The sequence below is a fragment of the Nerophis lumbriciformis genome, linkage group LG20 (genome assembly GCF_033978685.3).
Source record: "Nerophis lumbriciformis linkage group LG20, RoL_Nlum_v2.1, whole genome shotgun sequence".
NCBI lineage: Eukaryota > Metazoa > Chordata > Actinopteri > Syngnathiformes > Syngnathidae > Nerophis > Nerophis lumbriciformis.
In genome coordinates this window covers 14,247,501-14,271,839 of record NC_084567.2, presented here as the reverse complement: position 1 = coordinate 14,271,839, position 24,339 = coordinate 14,247,501, and the positions used below count along the sequence as shown (strand labels likewise).

Here is a 24,339-nt window from a genome sequence, read left to right as displayed (position 1 = left end):
ATATATTTTTTGTAAGAACCACAATTAATAAATATATTTCAGTGAATCACTAATTGTTCAAATCTGTATATAAATATGTACATAAAATGTTGTAATTATATTCCAACTCCGCGTTCTTCTTGGTCATCGCCGCTGCCGCCGCCGCCACCACCCCCCGCCCCCCGACCACACCACCACAAATAGATGCCTGTCCTGTGGGAAACACTGTATATATATATATATATATATATATATATATATATATATATATATATATATATATATATATGTATATATACATATACTGTACATACATACTGTATACCTGCACTGGCTCTCAGTACACTTAAGATGCAACTTCAATGTTTTATCACTTGTGTATAAAATACTAAAGGTTCTAGCTCCATCCTACCTTGCTGATTGTATTGTACACTACCTTCCGTGCAGAAATCTGCGTTCTAAGAACCCCGGCTTATTATGGATTCCCGGGGCCGAAAAAAGCACAAACTCGAGAGTGTTTTCTATTCAGGCTCCAGTACTCTGGAATGTTCTCCCAGTAACAGTTAGAGGTGTTACCTCAGTAGAAGCATTTAAGTTCCTCCTTAAAACGTATGCATATACTCTAGCTTTTAAATAGACTCTGTTTTAGACCAGTTGATCTGCCGCTTCTCTTTTTTTTGGCCCCTCTCCTGCATGGAAATAATACCAGATGGCCAAGGATAATCCCTGGAACGATACCAGTCTAAGTCATGGACCACTCCTTTATGACATGACATGGATGAAGACCTGGACTGGACTCCCACATTGCCATGTCCAGTGTATCAGTATCTAGTCCTTAGCTTTCTGGAAACCAATTTGGTGTGTAGTCCTGTTGTAGGCAACCAGTCCGACGGGTAGTCGGCCTTTGGTCCAAAGTCTGCTGAGGACAGGACAAGTGACATAAAAACTGCAAAGACAACATAATACTTGCTCAGATCAGCAGGACTTCCCAGCCTGATTCAAGTCTTTCCAAAGTCCCACAAGATCAGTGTTTTGGTCCAAGGTGGTGGCAACGAGTCTGGAATAAAAACAGCGCTCGTACGGCGCAGGTAAAACCTGGAAGTCATCCCACTTTGGAGGGTGTGTGGGAGGGATGTTCAGGTACTCCATGCACAAGCCCAAGTACACGTCCTCGATGTAAATGGCTCTGACGTGTCTGGAGGCCTCCACAAGCTTTCTGGGCAGATCCAAGGACACGACGTAGCCCAGACCCAAAGCGTAGCTCGGGTACAGCGCATTTGGGTAAATTTCCACCGGGAGATACCACTTGGAGCTGGGATCTCTTCGGACTGCTGCTTCACTCTCCACAAGTCCAGTCATGTAGTTGGTCTTGGGAGCGTCGGACAACATCCGAATGAGATTTGGCACATTGAGGAACATGTCAGAGTCGATCTTCATGGCGTACGAGGCGTCCGAGCAGTAAGAGTCCAGCCACTCCAGCATCACCATGGTTTTGATGGTCAGGTTCATGTAGCAGTCCTCAAAGTCACTTTGGATAAGGTCCTGGTGCTCTGCGCTCTCTTGCCGCAGATGTTCTTCAATATTCGGCAGCGCTTCTCCGGTGTGAAGCCCCAGCAGGAAGAAGAGGGTCACCACCTTGCCCGACACCAGCGTCTGGCCACCCCAGGTCCGGCGGATGATGTCGCGGTGTTGGCGGTTGTGCGGCGCCACAGGAACCACCAGGGCCACAAAAGGTTTCTGCTCCTCACACTTCTTTTCCTGATTGAGAATGAAGCGATATGGATGGGGGTACGCCACGATGTACGGACTCAGGCCTGGAGGAACTGTGAAAGAAACCTCCGGAAGGGCGATGTTGTCACCAATCAGACTTCTCCACGGAGTCCACCACGTGCTTGCAGGGTACCGCATCCATAACTGAGGTGTCCTGTAGGATGCTACATCCTCCAAAGTTCTGCTGCAGCAAAACAAAAGCGTGGAAAGCGCCAGAACGGCGAACAGAAAGTAGCAGCGTCGACCACTCAAAGATCTCCTGTGCGGCGCTGCTGGTCTGCAGAGTTGAAAGGACATTAGTTAGATCCTCCATGGACTATGAGGTGTCATACTAACCCCCTTAGACCTCAATCTAATCCGCGTCACGGCCCCCATGTAACCCGCCTGGTCCAGCCCCCTGCTTCCATACCGCCCGGGGATCGAACCTGGGTCCTCCAAATGAGAGTCGAGAGCGCCAGGCCTGGAGCCAAAAGCCCAAGTTGTGAAGTCGGGTGAAGTCCACCAAGGAACACGTGGCGCAGCTGCTCCATGAACAACTCCCCTCAACCTCACTCTGATCCGGGTCACGGCACCAAGCTGTAAGCTTGAGCTCTCATTCGGAGGACCTGGGTTCGAGCCCTGGGAGGATCTTAAGCAGGGGATGGGCCAGGGGGATCCAGTGTTGCATTCTGGGTAGCGAATGAAGCTGCATGACTCAAATTAACTTCAAATCTGTTTCTATTTCTGGGTTTCAAAAGACGGTTTTTAAAGCTTCCGTCGTTTGTTCCCAAGGAAGAGTGCAACTCGAAAGACTTGGAGGTGTTCAACGATCACGTGAACGCAACTTTTGGATAATTTTGAGTCTTGGTGTTTTCTTTTCTAGGATAAATTGTGTAAGACATCATGTGCGATACAAGCAGTCTAGCATGGTGTTTACTTGTGTGTGATATCATGTGCGATACAAGCGGTCCTGCAGAATGTTTACTTGTGTGTGATATCCTGTGTGATTCAAGCAGTCGTGCTGTGTTTACTTTGTGATATGTGCGATACAAGCAGTCCTGCAACGAGTCCTGCCTACTACGCTACTGTATTTGATGAATACTTAGGCCTACTACACTACTGTATTTGAATGTTGTCATAAATACTTAGGCCTACTACACTACTATATTTGAATGTTGTCGTTATGGTGGTACTTGATGAATACTTAGGCCTACTACACTACTATATTTAAATGTTTTCATCATGGTGGTACTTGGATACTTAGGTCTACTACACTGCTGTATTTGAATGTTGTCATTATGGTGATACTTATTGAAAACTTAGGCCTACTACGCTACTATATTTGAATGTGGTCATTATGGTGGTACTTGATGAATACTTAGGCCTACTACGTAACGCTACTGTATTTGAATGATGTCATTGTGGTGGTACTTGATGAATACTTTGGCCTACTATGCTACTGTATTTGAATGTTGTCATTATGGTGGTACTTGATGAATACTTAGGCCTACTACGCTACTATAGTTGAATGTTTTCATTATGGTGGTACTTGATGAATACTTAGGTCTACTATGCTACTATATTTGTATGTTGTCATTATGGTGGTACTTGATAACTACTTAGGTCTACTACGCTACTATAGTTGAATATTTTCAATATGGTGGTACTTGATAAATACTTAGGTGTACTATGCTATTATAGTTGAATGTTGTCATTATGGTGGTACTTGATGAATACTTAGGTATACTATGCTACTATATTTGAATGTTGTCATTATGGTGGCACTTGATGAATACTTAGGTCTACTATGCTACTATAGTTGAATGTTGTCATTATGGAGGTACTTGATGAACACTTAGGTCTACTACGCCACTATAGTTGAATGTTGTCATTATGGTGGTACTTGATGGATATTTAGGTCTACTACACTACTGTAGTTGAATGTTGTCATTATGGTGGTACTTTATGAACACTTAGGTCTACTATGCTACTATAGTTGAATGTTGTCATTATGGTGGTACTTGATGAATACTTAGGCCTACTACGTTACTATAGTTAAATGTTGTCAATATAGTGGCACTTAATGAATACTTAGGTCTACTATGCTGCTGTATTTGAATGTTGTCATTATGGTGGTACTTGATGAATACTTAGGTCTACTATGCTACTATAGTTGAATGTTGTCATTATGGAGGTACTTGATGAACACTTAGGTCTACTACGCCACTATAGTTGAATGTTGTCATTATGGTGGTACTTGATGAATATTTAGGTCTACTACACTACTGTAGTTGAATGTTGTCATTATGGTGGTACTTGATGAATAACTAGTATATTTGAATGTTGTCATTATGGTGGTACTTGATGAATACTTAGGTCTACTATGCTACTATATTTGAATGTTGTCATTATGGTGGTACTTGATAACTACTTAGGTCTACTACGCTACTATAGTTGAATATTTTCAATATGGTGGTACTTGATAAATACTTGGGTCTACTATGCTATTATAGTTGAATGTTGTCATTATGGTGGTACTTGATGAATACTTAGGTTTACTACGCTACTATAGTTAAATGTTGTCAATATAGTGGCACTTAATGAATACTAGGTCTACTACGCTGCTGTATTTCAATGTTGTCATTATGGTGGTACTTGATGAATACTTAGGTCTACTATGCTACTATATTTGAACGTTGTCATTATGGTGGTACTTGATGAATACTTAGGTCTACTATGCTACTATAGTTGAATGTTGTCATTAAAAAATAACATTTAAAACAGAAGTAAAATACACATTGAAAAAGCAAATACAAATTATCCTAAGAACAATTTGTTAGATAAAAAGCAGTTAAAAAGTTAAAAACAGTTTAAAGTCTCATGCTTGAAGTCTCATGGTTAAAAGCCAGTGAATAAAAATGGGTTTTAAGAAGGGTCTTAAAAGTAGCCAAAGAGGGGGCCTGTCTCACATGGAGAGGGGGATGGTTCCAGAGTTTGGGGTCCCGTAACAGAGAAGGCTCTGTCCCCTCGAAGCTTGCGCTTTGATTTGGGTACCTCCAGGATCAGCTGATCGGCTGACCTGAGGGACCGGGTGGGAGCATAGAGGTGGAGCAGCTCAGAGAGGTAAGGTGGGGCAAGACCACGTAAAGATGTGGAGGGAGGCTAAAACAGGAGTAATGTGCTCTCTTTTTCTTGTGTTTGTTAAAAGTCGGGCAGCTGCATTTTGGACCAGCTGCAGACGTGAGAGGGAGGATTGACTAATTCCAAAATGCAAAGAGTTACAGTAATCCAGCCGAGATGTGATAAAGGCATGGATTACTGTCTCAAACTGTTGCCTAGAAAGAAGATTTTTAACCTTGGCCAGCTGACGTAAATAAAAAAAGCTGTCTTTCACCACTGTGCCAATCTGACGTTCCAATTTAAAATCACTGTCAATACCAAAGCCCAGGTTGGTGATCATGGGCTTAACGTGCAAAGCCAAGGGGCCAAAGTCAACAGGGGGGAACTCACAGGTACTAGGGGTGTAACGGTACGTGTATTTGTATTGAACCGTTTTGGTACGGGGGCTTCGGTTCGGTTCGGGGGTGTACCGAACAAGTTTCCACACGAACATATTAAGTAGCCGCCTCCGCTTCCTTCTGCCTCTGTCAGTCCTCTACACAGCACCCAGCATTGTCCCACCCACACAACCATCTGATTGGTTACAAACAGACTAATCAGCAGTGCGTATTCAGAGCGCATGTAGTCAGTGCTTAGCGTTTAGCAGGTAAGCATCAGGAAGCGGACTCTCCCCAAATTATAATAAACACCTCCCAGTCAACTTTTAGTAACATCACCATGAGCCCGTTGACCTTTTCGAAATATAAAAGTCAGTTCAGCTCGCTCGCAGTCCTGGCTTGAGGTGAAGGCTAATTTGCTTTTAGCGTAACGTTAGCTCATTTTGCGGTGTGTGCGTGCGTGCGTGTATTACGGACAGCAAAGCCCTGTCTGTCTGTTATTTCACTTTACCTTTTTCTGTGTTGATTGAGCTGTGTTGAAGCAGCAAAACAGGACATTATGTAAAATGAAGAGTTTCTCTCTCTGATAGTTGATATAATAATGTAACTGAATCATTAAGCCTACATGAACTCCATGGTGTTCAGGGATGAATAGTCTCTCCTATTGCTATTTTACCATTTTTTCAGCTATAGTTACATTAATCATTAGAAATGCAGCAGCCTAGTTTTGAATGGCAGGGTCCCTGCTATCACATGTTGATAAAGATATAACATTTACATAATAAAAATCAACTACAGGCTTCCCAAATGCTGTAATAAATTAAGCATGATGAGTTGACTTGAAACTGTTTAATGTTGCACTTTTTATATGTAGAAGAAAAGTTTTGTCATTGTATTTAATCCGAGCAACAACTTGAGGCAGTTTAATGTTGATTAACGTGGGCAGAATTATTAAAGTGTTCCCAATGTTAAAAGGATAACGCCATTGTTTACAAATTTGGTAAATAAATAACCCAAAAATGTATATTTTGTTGTTTTCGTACTGTACCGAAATAGAACCTAACCGTGACCTCTAAACCGAGGTACGTACCGAACCGAAATTTTTGTGTACCGTTATACCCCTAACAGGTACCACTAGGTCCAAACACTATTACTTCTGTCTTCTTTTCATTAAAATTTAAGAAATGTAGGGCCATCCAGGCCTTGATATCATCAAGACAAGCAAGCAGTGGCTGCATTGAAGAGGCATGAGTTCTCTTTATAACGGAAAATACATTTGTGTGTCATCAGCATAACAATGAAAATAAATATCATGCCTTCTTAGGATTGAGCCCAGGGGAAGTACATAAATAGAAAACAGCAGTGGTCCTAAAACTGAGCCCTGTGGGACCCCACATATCAAGGGAGCAACAGAGGATTCAGAACCATCAACATTTACAGAGAATATTCTGTTAGTCAAATATGACTTCAGCCAACTCAAAGCAGTACCACACATGCCCACTTGATGCTGTAGGCGGCTAATTAAAATATTATGGTCCACCGTATCAAAGGCTGCTGTTAGATCGAGTAAAACTAAAATCACTTGATCACCTAAATCTGTTGCTCGAAGCTGACTCGGTACTATGGAGGGGTTTCTAAAATATCACAGTCCTCTAAAAAAGTGTTTAACTGGGTAAAAACAATCTTCTCCAAGATCTTTGAGAGGAAAGGCAGCTTAGAAATGGGTCTAAAATGGTCTAAAACTGAACTGACTGAGATTTGTATTTGAATATTGTCATTATGGTGGTACTTGATGAATACTTAGGTCTACTACGCTACTATAGTTCAATGTTGTCATTATGGTGATACTTGATAAATACTTAGGTCTACTACGCTACTATAGTTGAATGTTGTCATTATGGTGGTACTTGATGAATACTTAGGCCTACTACGCTACTATAGTTGAATGTTGTCATTATGGTGGAACTTGATGAATACTTAGGCCTACTACGCTACTATAGTTCAATGTTGTCATTATGGTGATACTTGATGAATACTTTGGCCTACTACGCTACTATAGTTGAATGTTGTCATTATGGTGGTACTTCAAGGTTCAAGGTTGAAGGTTCAACTTTATTGTCCCCACGGGGAAATTTGTCTTGGGCACAGTGCATCATTGCTTTCTTAACATACACAAAAACAACAGAACAAAAACACAAGCACAGACACAAACACAACCAGACAACTAACATTTAAAGGGGAACATTATCACCAGACCTATGTAAGCGTCAATATATACCTTGATGTTGCAGAAAAAAGACCATATATTTTTTTAACCGATTTCCGAACTCTAAATGGGTGAATTTTGGCGAATTAAACGCCTTTCTAATATTCGCTCTCGGAGCGATGACGTCACAACGTGGCGTCACATCGGGAAGCAATCCGCCATTTTCTCAAACACTGAGTCAATTCAGCTCTGTTATTTTCCGTTTTTTCGACTGTTTTCCGTACCTTGGAGACATCATGCCTCGTCGGTGTGTTGTCGGAGGGTGTAACAACACTAACAGGGACGGATTCAAGTTGCACCAGTGGCCCAAAGATGCGAAAGTGGCAAGAAATTGGACGTTTGTTCCGCACACTTTACCGACGAAAGCTATGCTACGACAGAGATGGCAAGAATGTGTGGATATCCTGCAACATTCAAAGCAGATGCATTTCCAACGATAAAGTCAAAGAAATCTGCCGCCAGACCCCATTGAATCTGCCGGAGTGTGTGAGCAATTCAGGGACAAAGGTCCTCGGTAGCACGGCAAGCAATGGCGGCAGTTTGTTCCCGCAGACGAGCGAGCTAAACCCCCTATTGACCCTAGCTTCCCTGGCCTGCTGACATCAACTCCAAAACTGGACAGATTAGCTTTCAGGAAAAGAGCGCGGATGAGGGTATGTCTACAGAATATATTAATTGATGAAAATTGGGCTGTCTGCACTCTCAAAGTGCATGTTGTTGCCAAATGTATTTCATATGCTGTAAACCTAGTTCATAGTTGTTAGTTTCCTTTAATGCCAAACAAACACATACCAATCATTGGTTAGAAGGCGATCGCCGAATTCGTCCTCGCTTTCTCCCGTGTCGCTGGCTGTCGTGTCGGTTTCGCTTGCATACGGTTCAAACCGATATGGCTCAATAGCTTCAGTTTCTTCTTCAATTTCGTTTTCGCTACCTGCCTCCACACTACAACCATCCGTTTCAATACATGCGTAATCTGTTGAATCGCTTAAGCCGCTGAAATCCGAGTCTGAATCCGAGCTAATGTCGCTATAGCTTGCTGTTCTTTCCGCCATGTTTGTTTGTGTTGGCTTCACTATGTGACGTCACAGGAAAATGGACGGGTGTTTATAACGATGGTTAAAATCAGGCACTTAGAAGCTTTTTTTTTAGAGATATTGCGTGATGGGTAAAATTTTGAAAAAAACTTCGAAAAATATAATAAGCCACTGGGAACTGATTTTTAATGGTTTTAACCATTCTGAAATTGTGATAATGTTCCCCTTTAAACATCAGAACATGGAGCTTGATAGACATTGGTGGCACTTTGATGTAGGCATAAAATCTACAGTATGGAGATAAAGATAAAGTACCATTGTGCATTGCACTAGAGCTCATGGATAAAGTGCTTAGTTCTAAAGTGCTATGTGCTAAAGTGCTGTGTGCTAACCTATGTATTGACATTCTATTGCACATTGTTGGTGAGCTTAATGGAGGCTGGGACAAATGACAATTTAAGGCGGTTAGATTTGCATAGTGGGACCCGGAGTCTTCTCCCTGATGGCAGGGTTCCATATTCAGGGAAGAGTGGATGTTGTGAGTTGGAAATAATTTTCTTAGCTTTTTTCCTAGCTGCCTGCTCATAGATGCTCTGTATAGGCTCATATTCTTTCCTCCCTACGATTTTCATTGCCGTTTTATGCATGCCGGCCAGTTTGCTTTTTAGCTTAACGGTTAGGTTGCCAAACCATGAGGTGATCCCGTATCTAATGATGCTCTCTACAATGGCACGGTAGAAAATCATCATGATGTGGCTGCTTACGCCGTACAATCTTAATCTTCGCAAAAAATATAGCCTCTGTTGCAGTCTATTGCACATTTTGTCAATATGTGTCTTTCAGCAGAGAAGATTATCAATATGAACCCCTAAATAGGTGATTTCCAGATTTTTGATGACCACTGGCTCATGGTCAGTCACTTTCCTCGGATCCAAAACCATTTCCTGTGTCTTGGTCACATTTAGAATAAGATGGTTGGTATCACACCACCTAATAAATAGGTCTATCTCGTCTTGGTACACAGAGGGGTCCGTATCCTTGTGTAGAAGGCTTAGGAGCACGGTATCGTCCGCAAATTTCACCATATAATTGTTAGGGTGCACAGTCCTACAATCATTGGTGTACAATGTAAACAGTGTTGGTGATACAACGCAACCCTGTGGGACGCCTGTGTTGCAGTGTTTGGTGTCTGACAGTGTTCTGTTGACCTTCACTTGCTGTGTTCTGTTTGTTTAAAAAAGAGTGGAACCATTTGATCAAGGTGGAGTTTACACCCATGTCTTTGAGCGTCTCCAAGAGTATGTGAATTTGCACTGTATTAAAAGCTTAGTTGAAATCAACAAATAAAATTCTAGCATAAGCTTTTGTGTTCTCAAGGTTCTTGGAGATAAAGTGCAAGGTGCAAAGGAATGCATCATCAGTACTGCATTCCTGCTTGTACGCAAACTGGTACACATCTAAATTTGGCTTGACATCCTTCATGAATCGAAGTGAGAGCTACAGGACGAAAGTCATTGTTTACTGTGACACCGGGCTTTTTAGGCACTGGAGTTATAATTGACTTCTTCCACAGAGCTGGAACAGTGTGAGTGTTAAGTGACTGTTGGAATATTGGACACCATGCTGTAGTTAGTTCCTCTGCACAGCTTTTGAGCAAAAAAGCTGGGAGGCCGTCAGGGTCTGCGGCCTTGCCCGTACGTACTCTACTAAAGAGACGGCGGATGCTGGTCGGGTCGACTTCCAGGCAGCAGGTGTCATCAGTGTCTGGCAGGGACTGCAAAACACTGTCACACTCCTGAGAGAAGTTTTGACGGTCGAATCTCAAATAAAAGTCATTTAGCTCATTTGATTTTTGCTGCTCATCCAGGGTGATGATTTGTTTCTTTGCAGGGTTCATATTAGTGACTGATTTCATTGTGTCCCAAAGTTTTTTTGTATTTGACATTTGGAGATTATGTTCCATTGTTTGCCTATGTTGTTCTCTTGCATTAGTGAGAAGTTGTTTGAGTTCTTTTTGGACAACTGACAGTCCTGCTCTGTCTTTACTTCTAAAGGCCTGCTTTTTCCTATTTATGCAGTCTTTTATTTATTTTGTTACATAGGGTTTGTTATTGGGATAGACTACAATGAATACTTAGGTCTCCTACGCTACTATAGTTGAATGTTGTCATTATGGTGGTACTTGGAGAGCCGAGTCTTTTCTCAGGTGCTATTTGGTGTAAAAGGTATCCGATCATTATCAGTATCGGTCATTTCTCAAGGCTTCAATACTGATATCATGATAGAAGTGAAAAAGTTGCATCGGCACATCATTTGAGCAGAATTGATCATTGATGATCTGATTTCTTTGATCAATGATTACATTTAATTGTGTTTGCTGTAAGTTTGGGGTGTTTTCTGTTTTTTAAATTAGATTTGACTTGGCAAACTTGTTTTTTCCTCAAATATGTGTGATACGGGTTAGTCCACCGTCTTTCTAGCACGTGTTAGCACGCAGGAGCAATAAAAGCCACTTTAAACACTCACCCCTGGCAGCGCTCCTGCATATCCGCCATCTTGTCACCGTCAAAGTCATGATCCATTTGGAGCTCGGCTACAAAGTCCCAAGTATTTCACCTCGCTGGGGAGAAGGCGATGCGCTGCTGATGCTAAACCGGACTAACGGAGTCCAAAGGCAGTCAGGCGCTTCCTTAACCCGTAGAGGAGCCACACCTGTTAGCTCCGCCTCTCCTGTCTCGACTCAGCGGCCAATCGGCATCCAAAAGTACACCCGCTTGGAGACGTCCCTCCTCAGCGCAGCCGTTTGTTGCCTTTTCCTGCGAACAGCTCCAAGGAAGAGTGAAGCAAGTCCATGCATGTCAAATATTGTTTGATGGCCGACATGAAGAGCATACAAAGGTGTGTGTGTGTTCTGCCTGCACAGTTCACAGCAGTGTTTCCTACCTCGTTGTAGGGCCGCAAAACAATACCTATTTCTCAGCTGTGGCACTCGCTTATAATACACTTTTCCACCACTTGTGGCAGTAATGACAATAACAAACAGGATAAGTCTGGAGCTAAAGTCAGAGTTTCTTTAGCGCAAAAATTATGATTAATGCGGTGACATTTACAGTTTATTTACGCAACATACGTATTACTAAAACTTGAAATGCTAGAACTTGAAATGCTTGAATGTCCAGGGTGAGTGGAGTGTGTGGATGTTGGAACGGTTCCAATCGGTTGAGAAAGGTGGGATATGGATAGGTTTGTATACTGCCCATTCATTTTCAATGGGGGGAAATTCCTGGTAATCAGGGAATGTTGGGAAACATGTTTTGCGTTCGATATATCGGAAGAGTAGTTCGGGTGGATGGTTGAGAGGTCGGAATGGTACAACATTTTGAGAATTTAGGACATTGTTCATAATTGTGAATATGTCCATTCATTTGAATGGGATTTTCCTGTAAATTTCGGGAAAAAACGTGAATTTCTGAAAATACTGATACTAGCGCCATTGTCCTAGATCAGTGGTTCTTAACCTGGGTTCGAGCGAACCTTAGGGGTTCGGTAAGTCGGCCTCGGGTTCGGTGGAGCTTCCGCCGCGGAGGTCAAGACACACCCAACTCATCGTGTAAATAAAAACGTCTCTCTATCGGCATGGTATTGTCGGAGGCAGATATTTACATATATCCGAATTTAAGTGTTACTTCTTTTTATTTCATAATCATATTACAAAACAGCTAGTGTTTTTCTTCCAATTGTGGTCTTTTGGTTGTCTGCAAAACTGTGTGCTTAACCTTGAATGAGGAATGTTAGAAAGAGAGATAATGGGCATTTGTTTTGGCTGGAGAGACATGACTGCCAGGGTGGGAGGAAGAGAGACTTAAGAGGGGAGAGGGTTTGTCGGGGGGTGGGGGGTGGTGGTGGGGGGGTGGGGGGCAGACCATCTTGGCGGCGCGATTGAATGTTCTATGCTGGACTGGTCTCAATGTATATGCAAAGCTTTGCAAATATATTACAAAATACCTATTCTGTCTCTGGTGGTTTTTCTACTCAGCTTTGAGTGTCGTAAAGAGCTTGGGAGCGACTTGTGACTTGAATTTCCTGGGAGGAACAACTGGTCCAAAACGCAACAGTATGGATACCCCCAAACAATGTTCCCTCTAATTTTCCATCTGATTTGCAGGTGTGTAATATGTTGTGAGTTCATGCACTGTGTTGGTTTTGTTCTTTGAACAAGGTGGTGTTCATGCACGGTTAATTTTGTGCACCAGTACAAAAACATGGTAACACTTTAGTATGGGGAACACATATTCACCATTAATTAGATGCTTATTAACATGCAAATTAGTAACATATTGGCTCTTAATTAGTCATTAGTAAGTACTTATTGATGCCTTATTCCGCATGGCCTTATTATACAACCAGTAAGCCATTAACTAAGAGTCTTCCCTCAATAACCTCAGAATTATTGCTTATTAGTAACCCTAAACCTAACCCTTATATGTTCCCCGAGTGTCCAAATAACTCTAAATTAAGTCTTTGTTACTTTAATAAGCAACTAATTATTGGTGAATATGTTCCCCATACTAGAGTGTTACCAAAAACATACAACTTTGTCTTGAAATTGAAAAAAAAAAAAAAAAACATTTTATTTTTCACGAAAGAAGGGTTCGATGAATGCGCATATGAAACAGGTGGGGTTCGGTACCTCCAACAAGGTTAAGAGCCACTGACCTAGATGATATGAATGGGTGGGCGTTGGAAATTTTGGAATCGGTTGTAAAATGTTGATGTAGTGACAGTTTGAATTGAGAACGGGTGTTTCGGAATTCCTGGAGTTTCGGGAAAATCTGGAATTTAAACGGGGAAAAAAAGATAACTTTTGTTGTCCGAACTAAGAGAAATGTTCAGAAGGTGGAATGGTCAAAAATGGTTAATAAATGTCTAGCAAGAGGTGAAAAACAGGGCTTTGGAAAACCGGGAGTTCCGTGAATTTTTGTGAAAATGGTAGTTTGATTTCCAACAGGTCCCCTTTTCTTTGTGCAGTTCAGTTAGCTATTTTCCAGCTTGTGGCTCAACAGTAACTGGAAGCCATTACACATTTCCCCAAGCTACGGAACTGGCCGAGGGTCAAAAACGCTCATCGCGTGTTAACAAAAAAAGATGGCCGTTAAAGGAACTTACAGCTTTGACAGCCCTAAAATAAATATTTACAAAATATTTATGCGTAAATAACACATTCCACAACGTATATATCTGCGGCTTATAGTTCGGTGCGGCTAAAATTGAGTGGGTGCAGCTTATATACCGGTGCGCTCTATAGTCAGGAAAATACGGTAGATCAGTGGTCCTCAACCACCGGGCCGCGGCCCGGTACCGCTTCGTGGATCAATTGGTACCGGGCCGCACAAGAAATAAAATAAAAAAAATAAAACATTTTTTTATTTTTTATTAAATCAACATAAAAAACACAAGATACACTTACAATTAGTACACCAACCCAAAAAACCTCCCTCCCCCATTTACACTCATTCACACAAAAAGGTTGTTTCTTTCTGTTATTAATATTCTGGTTCCTACATTATATATCAATATAGATCAATACAGTCTGCAGGGATACAGTCCGTAAGCACACATGATTGTATTTTTTTATGACCAAAAACATTTTTTTTTAAATAAAACTACCAAGCAACAATCTACTGTGAGCTAAATATTGCTATGAAGGTGAACTTATTATATTGTTATATTGTATTGGTAAACCTATTTTTGTAATATATTGTTAAAATGGTGACATTTATTGTTATATCATATAGTTAAATTATTGTTACACTCAATGAAAATGTTTTTGGTAGTGAAAAAAAGTGAAAATGTTGGTATTTGTGATCCAGGACAAACAACTCTTGACAAAGGTGTTGTGTAACTTAAGATTTAATTTGACATAAAGTAAGGCACCATTTTGCACTTAATAGAGGAATAATAAATACATATACATGGGTCAATCAAATAGTTGTTCGCCAAGAAAAATTATCATCATTTGTTTCGAAGAACTTCAGAGAGGCTATTAAAATGTTTTTTTTTGTTTAGATTCATCTGATTGTCTGCCACTTGATGCATTCTGTTCGGAAAAACAAGTTATGGCCACGAAAAAGAAACAACAAGTGTATGCTATATACCAAATATTTATATATATATATATATATATATATATATATATATATATATATATATATATATATATATATATATATATATGTGTGTGTGCATATATGTATATATATAAATATATACATATATACACACACATATACACATACACATATATAAATACATATACATACATACATACATATATAAATACATATATGGAACACTGCAGTGTCATGTCCGCATGTGGGTCAGACTGCGTTCACATTAGACATCTCTTTTTTTTTTATGTAATGTGAACGACTACGGTAAAAGATCGGATTTGACAAAAAAAAAAACGGACCCTGCAGTGTGAACGTAGCCTTAAACACAAAATATAGTTTCTATATGAAAATGCAGACTTGACACTTTCATTAAAGACATGTTGTCTTTCATTGACTTTGGGGTGACAGGCGTCTAAAAAGTCCAAGTAGAACTGCAAATTAAAATTTTATTTCTGCGGATTTCTTAGTATAAAAAGGTGCCAAAGTCGGCGACGCCGTTACGTCGGAACAGGTTTCCCTGGTTGGAGACGAATACCTTGTGGGCGATCAGGTCGAGGCTGTGCTTGCTGACGCTGGGCTGTGATTGGCTGTGAGGGTTCTTCTCGGGCCACTTGGCTGGAGTGTCAGAGCTGCCCGTCGTCTGGCTTGTTGTGGGAACACCTGGAAGAGGAAGACATTTGATGTGACACCTGATCTGAGGTCGGTAGGACGGCCAGGGCTTTACCTTCAGGGACGTGCGTGTCGACGGTCGCGTTGCTGCTTTGACTGGGCGACGGTTTGACCAGGATCACCCCGTAGCCTTCGTTGTTGTGGATGACATTGTTCTCCATGGTGATGGACGGCATGGCGTTGGCCTCGTCTGCAAAGTCCTAGGGGTGGTTCGAGACCGCAAGGATTAGGGGGGGCCTGCACGTGATAGTGCACGTCACCCTTTTTAATTCAGACAAAATCACAGGCGCCACAAAAAACATATTCTGAGTATTAGCAATGTTTAAGCTTCTAACTCGCTATGCGAAACACAAAGAACATCTAATTCCTGGATGATAACCATTTTTTCTATTCCACCTAATGAGCTGCACAACAAATAGGGGGTCTCCCAATCAGACACTGATATCAGATATCTGTTGGATATCAGCACAAATAGTACAAGCAGTCCTGCAGAGTGTTTACTTGTATGTGATATCATGTGCGATACAAGTAGTCCTGCAGTGTGTTTACTTGAGTGTGATATCATGTGCGATACAAGCAGTCTTGCAGAATGTTTACTTGAGTGTGATATCATGTGCGATACAAGCAGTCCTCCGAGTGTTTACTTGCATGTAATATCATGGGTGATATAAGCAGCCCTGCAGCGTGTTTAATTGCATGTGATATCATGTGCGATACAAGCTGTCCTGCAGAGTGTTTACTTGCGTGTGATATCATGTGCGATATAAGCAGTCCTGCAGCGTGTTTACTTGTGTGTGATATCGTGTGCGATACAAGCAGTCCTGCAGCCTGTTTACTTGTGTATGATATAATGTGCGATACAAGCAATCCTGCAGTGTTTACTTGCGTGTGATATCATGTGCAATGCAAGCAGTCCTGCAGAGTGTTTGTGTGATATCATGTACGATACATGCAGTCCTGCAGCATGTTTACTTGTGTGTGATATCGTGTGCGATACAAGCAGTCCTGCAGCGTGTTTACTTGTGTGTGATGCAAGCAGTCCTGCAGCCTGTTTACTTGCATGTGATGTAATGTGCGATGCAAACAGTCCTGCAGAGTGTTTAATTGTGTGATATAATGTGCGATACAAGCAGTCCTGCAGCGTGTTTGTCAAAAAATTAATTTTTGAATTAATTGCAATGCTTATTTATAACGATTCTTAATATATACAAGAAAATCAAAAATGTATGTAAAAAAATATATATATATTATTTATTTTTAGGACTTGTGTGTTTCGTCTCCATCCAAATTAGCAACTGGAATATAGCAGTACTTTATAGCAGTGCCTCTCAATGATCTTCTGTCACGTCCCCTGAGGAAGAGGAAAACATTTTCTGAGCCCCTCCACTCTCTGCCTCGTCTACAAATACTATCTTTTGTCTATGAATGTGTTGTAAGTACAAACCCCGTTTCCATATGAGTTGGGGAATTGTGTTAGATGTAAATATAAACGGAATACAATGATTTGCAAATCTTTTTCAACGCATATTCAATTGAATGCACTACAAAGACAAAATATTTGATGTTCAAACTAAATAAATGATAAATGGGTTGTACTTGTATAGCGCTTTTCTACCTTCAAGGTACTCAAAGCGCTTTGACACTACTTCCACATTTACCCATTCACACACACATTCACACACTGATGGAGGGAGCTGCCATGCAAGGCGCTATCCAGCACCCATCAGGAGCAAGGGTGAAGTGTCTTGCTCAGGACACAACGGACATGACGAGGTTGGTACTAGGTGGGGATTGAACCAGGGACCCTCGGGTCGCGCACGGCCATTCTTCCACTGCGCCACGCCGTCATAAACTCATAAACTTTATTTTTTTTTGCAAATAATAATTAACTTAGAATTTCATGGCTGCAACACGTGCCAAAGTAGTTGGGAAAGGGCATGTTCACCACTGTGTTACATGGCCTTTCCATTTAACAACACTCAGTAAACGTTTGGGAACTGAGGAGACACATTTTTTAAGCTTCTCAGGTGGAATTCTTTCCCATTCTTGCTTGATGTACAGCTTAAGTTGTTCAACAGTCCGGGGGTCTCCGTTGTGGTATTTTAGGCTTCATAATGCGCCACACATTTTCAATGGGAGACAGGTCTGGACTACAGGCAGGCCAGTAGTACCCGCACTCTTTTACTATGAAGCCACGTTGATGTAACACGTGGCTTGGCATTGTCTTGCTGAAATAAGCAGGGGCGTCCATGGTAACGTTGCTTGGATGGCAACATATGTTGCTCCAAAACCTGTATGTACCTTTTAGTATTAATGGTGCCTTCGCAGATGTGTAAGTTACCCATGTCTTGGGCACTAATACACCCCCATACCATCACAGATGCTGGGTTTTCAACTTTGCGCCTATAACAATCCGGATGGTTCTTTTCCTCTTTGGTCCGGAGGACACGACGTCCACAGTTTCCAAAAACAATTTGAAATGTGGACTCGTCAGACCACAGAACACTTTTCCACTTTGTATCAGTCCATCTTAAATGAGCTCAGGCCCAGCGAAGCCGACTGCGTTTCTGGGTGTTGTTGATAAACGGTTTTCGCCTTGCATAGGAGAGTTTTAACTTGCACTTACAGATGTAGCGACCAACTGTAGTTACTGACAGTGGGTTTCTGAAGTGTTCCTCAGCCCATGTGGTGATATCTTTTACACACTGATGTCGCTTGTTGATGCAGTACAGCCTGAGGGATCGAAGGTCACGGGCTTAGCAGCTTACGTGCAGTGATTTCTCCATATTCTCTGAACCCTTTGATGATATTACGGACCGTAGATGGTGAAATCCCTAAATTCCTTGCAATAGCTGGTTGAGAAAGGTTTTTCTTAAACTGTTCAACAATTTGCTCACGCATTTGTTGACAAAGTGGTGACCCTCGCCCCATCCTTGTTTGTGAATGACTGAGCATTTCATGGAAGCTGCTTTTATACCCAATCATGGCACCCACCTGTTCCCAATTAGCCTGCACACCTGTGGGATGTTCCAAATAAGTGTTTGATGAGCATTCCTCAACTTTATCAGTATTTATTGCCACCTTTCCCAACTTCTTTGTCACGTGTTGCTGGCATCAAATTCTAAAGTTAATGATTATTTGCAAAAAAAAAAAAAAGTTTATCAGTTTGAACATCAAATATGTTGTCTTTGTAGCATATTCAACTGAATATGGGTTGAAAATAATTTGTAAATCATTGTATTCCGTTTATATTTACATCTAACACAATTTCCCAACTCATATGGAAACGGGGTTTGTACACCTCTGCAATCCTATCCTTACTTAAAACAAACTTTCAATGTACAAAACGTCAACCTATACTTTATTATCAATAACTTTATTAACAAGGTTTCTTAGTCTGTAACAGAAAAGTTGCGAAGTGCATAAATTTGCCTGAAATAAAAAAAATGCTATCTTAACTTAAACTATAAACATTTTTGTAGGAATACAGAATTTGTATTCCTGCTGTAGGAGCACTTGCATTCAGAGGAGGAGCTACACCTCCATGTTTAGATAACAGTTTCACACATTAATAACACAAAATGTGGATTGTTATGATCATGCTTTGATTATCAAATATGTTTGTTCGTGTAATCTGTGATATTTGTCCCTGAATAAATGCTTCTGATATTATGTACATTACATGTTGTACAAGTTAATGGTCGTCATATATTTCTGTTTTACCTAAACATTCCTTAATTGAGGAATATCAACCAGAAGAGGTTGTAAAACAATATACACTTTTTTTTTCAATCTGCCAGAAAACATGTATTTAGATAGAAATATTACATTACAAAACATCATAGACAAAAGCTACTTTTGTTGAGTAGTTGAATAAAAATGTATGAGGCGTAGCACTTTTGTGAAGCCGGAAGTGTGTGATTGGTTTGACAGGAGATGTTTCGACATTTTTTGACGTTGTGACTCGTAACAAGAATAAATAACATTTAAGACATCCTGCCTCTGTCTTTCCTTTCTGCTGAGCTTTTATTTCATCTTACTAAAAGTTTGTGTAACAATCTACATTTTTATGGTTTTAAAGCACTCAACCGTAATCTAAACACGGACGTGAAGCTCGGCTGGTAATGGGTATGTGCAGTAAAACTTTTCATGAGCTCAACTAACCTTAAAGGGTATTCTTAAATTTGTGTTGGACATCTTAGATGAAGAGAGCAGTTATGATTTTGGTTTACAGAATAAACAACTAAAAACTACGATTCTGGGCATTGTTTTCTCTAAACGCATACATTTGTCTAAATATGGCCAAGAACACGTATTAGTGTGTTTCCTGTATGTCGTCTTGTATAAAATTATCAAAATAGGGTAAATATTGTACATATTACATATAGTTATGAAGGTGTCTGTTAGTACATTATATATATACCGGTACTTGCAGTGTGTATATTGTACATATTGTTATGAAGATGCCTGTTACTACATTGTATATATACTTGCAGTGTGTATATAAAACATTACAAATTGTTATGGTGTCTGTTACTACATTATATATATACTTGCAGTTTATATATTGTACATATTACATATTGTTACGTAGGTGTCTGTTACTACATTTTATATATATACTTCCAGTGTGTATATTGTACATATTACATATTGTTATGAAGGTGTATGTTACTACAATATAAATATATATTTGCAGAGTGTATACTGTTCATATTACATATTGTTATGAAGGTGTCTGTTACTACATAATGTATACACTTCCAGTGTGTATATTGTACATATTACATATTGTTATTAAGGTGTCTGTTACTACATTTTATATATATACTTCCAGTATGTATATTGTACATATTACATATTGTTATAAAGGTGCATATTACTACATTATGTATATACTGCCAGTGTGTATATTGTACATATTACATATTGTTATGAAGATGTCTGTTACTACATTATATATATACTTGCTGTGATATTTTGTACATATTACATATTGTTATAAAGGTGTCTGTTACTACATTATATATATACTTGCAGTGTGTATATTGTACATATTACATATTGTTATGAAGGTGTCTTTTACTACATTATATATATACTTGTGGTGTGTATATTGTCTGTTACTACATTATGTATATACTTCTAGTGTGTATACTGTACATATTACATTTGTTATGAAGGTGTCCGTTACTACATTATATATATACTTGCAGTGTGTATATTGTACATATTACATATTGTTATGAAGGTGTCTGTTACTACATTATATATATACTTGCAGTGTGTATATTGTACATATTACATATTGTTATGAAGGTGTCTGTTACTACAATATATATATATATATATATATATATATATATATATATCAGTGACGTGCGGGGCCTCACCTGCCATCATGGAAAGAAAAAAAATGTAAAAAGAAAAAAAATTAATTAAATTGTTATATGTATCCAGTGATTATACTATAAAGTTATTTTCCGTTTAACTTCACCAGTTTTAGATTTTATTCAAAATCGCTGAATTTTCACATTTGCCGTTCAAATACTGAGAAGAGACGGTGCGGTGATCAGCAGCCAGTTGAGGCACGTCACTCAATTGTGCCTCACCATGGATTGCGGACTCGGCTAACTGCTGGCCTGCTGTGCAGTGAGACCGTATTGCTATATGAATTATATTATACATTTCCATAGTTTAGTTAGCTGAGGTATATAATGTACAGTGTATTTTGTCAACAACTGTACCGTATGTGTGTAACGTATTTCTTGTGCTGAGCAATCATAAAACTGCTGCGAAGACGCACTGTGTGAGGCTCGCGTAATCCCGCCTCCTGGTGCCGGTTATTGCACCTCCGCCGCAGACTGCACCCCCCGACGGGAGCGCCACACCAACCAAAGCCCACACCCAAACCCTCCACGTGCAAGACCGAATCCACCCACAAAAAGTCACTTAACAAGAAGCCAAAAAGTGCAAAAACAACATTGCTCGCGCCGGAGGAGCCGTGAACGACTGCAGGGACACAACATTAGGTACACCTGCAGACTGCAGCACGGACTTCATATTTCATTCATTCACAACTCCTCCAACACGAACACCACTGTTCCCGCACTTATAAGTAAAGGTAAGACCATAATAACGTTTTTTTTTATTAAATGTGCTTTTTTGTGTGCTACAGTTTGTATGTGTAAAGTTAAAGTTAAGTTAAAGTACCAATGATTGTCACACACACACTTGGTGTGGTGAAATTTGTCCTCTGCATTGGACCCATCCCCTGGATCACCCCCTGGGATGTGAGGGGAGCAGTGGGCAGCAGCGGCGCCGCGCCCGGGAATAATTGTTGGTGATTTAACCCCCAATTCCAACCCTTGATGCTGAGTGCCAAGCAGGGAAGAATGCTGGTATGACGTTTTAAACATAAAAGTTAAAAGTTAAAGTACCAATGATTGTCACACACACACTAGGTGTGGCGAAATTATTCTCTGCATTTAACCCATCACCCTTGATCACCCCCTGGGAGGTGAGGGGAGCAGTGGGCAGCAGCGGTGGCCGCGCCCGGGAATCATTTTTGGTGATTTAACCCCCAATTCCAACCCTTGATACTGAGTGCCAAGCAGGGAGGTAATGGGTCCCATTTTTATAGTCTTTGGTATGACTCGGCCGGGGTTTGAACCCACAACCTACCGATCTCAGGGCGGACACTCTAACCACAAGGCCACTGAGTAGGTACCCGTTAACTGCTGCCAATCAAATGGTGAATAAGATACTCTTTAGTGTTCATATGTTTGTAAATCTGACTGTGATGAAGTCAGTGCCTCACCAGTCATGAACCTGGGGGGGGGCGGGGCGCGTAGTACAGTACAGTGCAGACATTCGCGGGAGAAGGGGAGAAGCAGCAAATAGGGTGAACGCGAGTCCTTACACAGCTCTGTGCATGCAGTACACCAGGCAGTGAGTGACTGACACAGCGCCACAGTCAGCACAGTTCAGTACGTGAACCTGAATCACTTCTGCAGCAGCAGTTCGGGTGTGCAGGTCGGCGAATCATGAGTCAGTCAGTAACAGCTTCCCCAGCGGCAGATCTCAGTGTGTGTCAGTTCGCGAACGACACAAGCCCTCAGCACCCAATGAATGACGCGCAGTGACTGAACGAGAGCCTCAATGTGACGTCCTCCTCCGCGACACAGTCAGTTCTCTGTGTCAGTAGGTTCGGGAGTCCTGATTCTGTCGTTCACTGAGTGATTCATGTCGTTAATCCGCGGTGAACGAATCGTTCGTTCAGTCCCTCCCCCCGCCCCCATGATGAGTAGCTGGCTGCGTCGTTCGCCGACGTCGAGGGTTCAGTGAGTCACAGAATGCGCCAGTTCCACTCATACCGCCGTGGTCGGGGCGGAGCTCAACTGAACTGAGAAAGGAACGAATCAGTTCATGAAGTGATTCGGTTCAGTACGTTCACTCAAAAGATTCGTTCTTTCGAACGAATCGTTCGCGAACGACACAACATTATAGCAGAAGCCTCATACATCCTGTGGCTGGGCCGGCACGCTGTTTGTACAGGTTGTAGAGGGTGCTAAATGCAGTACCATCACGGCACGCTCGAGAGAATAGTTGCCCTGAATTATTCGTAGTCTCCCGGAAAAATCGGGAGGGTTGGCAAGTATGACGCTGTCAAGCGCCATTCATATAAAACTCGCGGGCCGCAGTAACATTCAATTTTCATATTAAGGTGTGGGCCGTGTGTCTGAGACCCCTGGTTTATACATAGCACAAAGCAAAAAAAACAACTTTGTATGTAGTGTTATTTAATTTTAAATTTCAACAGAGTTTTGTGGCTCCCACTGTCTTCTTTAATTTGTGAAACTGGTCAAAATGGCTCTTTGAGTGGTAAAGGTTGCCGACCCCTGGGCTAGGCGGTGAGGTACAGATAGGACACAAACATGTTCGTACCTTGATGAGAATCCCATCCTTGCAGTGGTGAACGCCATTGCCAAGCAGAGTGCACACGCTACCACGATAAATCTCAATACCAGCCCCCTGCAGAGATGACACAGCACGTCACACACCTGTTATTGATGTGCCAAACTGTTGGATGGCCAGTTCTATCCTTAACACGAAACCTAAAAAATAGTTTTGTCATATTCACTTTGCAATAATTAGCCTCGGTACATTTGACCATATTGGTTATCATACAGCCAAACGTTGGAACAACGATTCGGGTTTCGTTGGACCTTTTAAAATGGATTACGAAAGAAAACCGAGGTACTATTGAACTTCCCGTCAAAGTATGGAAAATAAATTGGTACACGGAACGTTCATTGGGCGTGTGGGGGATTGACACCAGTCACCTTGGATCCGTATAGATCACACATTTTCATCACGAGTTGAGCAGATGTTTGGACAACAACACCGGTCGTCTCACACTGCAGGACACAATTCTCCATGGACAGATTTCCCTTTCGCACACCTGGTACAAAAAAAACATAAAAACAAAAATTGAATAAGTTTGATATAAAAAACTATACATACACATTTATAAATACATGCATATATACATACATACATATATATACATACATACATACATAAACGTATACACATACATACATAAATATATGTATACACACATATATGCATATATATGCATATATTTATATATATGCATATATATATATATATACGGTATATATATATATGTATACACACATATATGCATATATGTATGTATATACATATGTATATATACATATATATAATATATATGTGTATATATATATATACAGTATATTTATACACACACACACACACATATATATATATATACACCAGTGACGTGCGGTGAGGTTGATAGCTGGTGAGGCACTGACTTCATCACAGTCAGATTTACAAACATATGAACCCTAAAGAGTATCTTATTCACCACTTGATTGGCAGCAGTTAACGGGTTATGTTTAAAAGCTCATACCAGCATTCTT

The 24,339-nt window shown here is 40.8% G+C and overlaps 2 protein-coding genes across 3 annotated transcripts in view; both read right to left on the bottom strand.

The window, feature by feature from the left end:
• Window positions 1-272: 272 nt before the first annotated feature.
• LOC133619780 (beta-1,3-galactosyltransferase 1-like) lies at window positions 273-11,190 on the bottom strand. The gene is made up of 2 exons (XM_061981042.1): window positions 11,055-11,190; window positions 273-2,026 (listed from the first exon to the last, which is right to left on the bottom strand). Exons 1-2 carry the CDS (start codon window positions 11,108-11,110, stop codon window positions 955-957), a joined length of 1,128 nt encoding a protein of 375 aa, XP_061837026.1. The 5' UTR covers window positions 11,111-11,190; the 3' UTR covers window positions 273-954.
• A 3,578-nt stretch (window positions 11,191-14,768) lies between these two features.
• The window catches only part of shcbp1 (SHC SH2-domain binding protein 1), a 42,205-nt gene continuing 32,634 nt past the window's right edge, over window positions 14,769-24,339 (bottom strand). For both annotated transcript variants that reach the window (XM_061981039.1, XM_061981041.1), the window contains exons 10-13: window positions 23,713-23,831; window positions 23,315-23,401; window positions 15,423-15,567; window positions 14,769-15,358 (exon numbers count right to left, since the gene is read on the bottom strand). In XM_061981039.1, coding sequence (XP_061837023.1) covers window positions 15,162-15,358; window positions 15,423-15,567; window positions 23,315-23,401; window positions 23,713-23,831 — 548 coding nt within the window. In that variant the 3' untranslated portion in view covers window positions 14,769-15,161. The remainder of the gene's footprint in view (window positions 15,359-15,422; window positions 15,568-23,314; window positions 23,402-23,712; window positions 23,832-24,339) is intronic.

Coding starts and splice junctions, on each gene's coding strand:
- LOC133619780 (XM_061981042.1), bottom strand. CDS start 11,110: ATGGATCATGACTTTGACGGTGACAAGATGGCGGATATGCAGGAGCGC. Junction 2,027..11,054: donor ATGCAGGAGCGCTGCCAGGG/GTGAGTGTTTAA, acceptor TCAACTCTGCAG/ACCAGCAGCGCCGCACAGGA.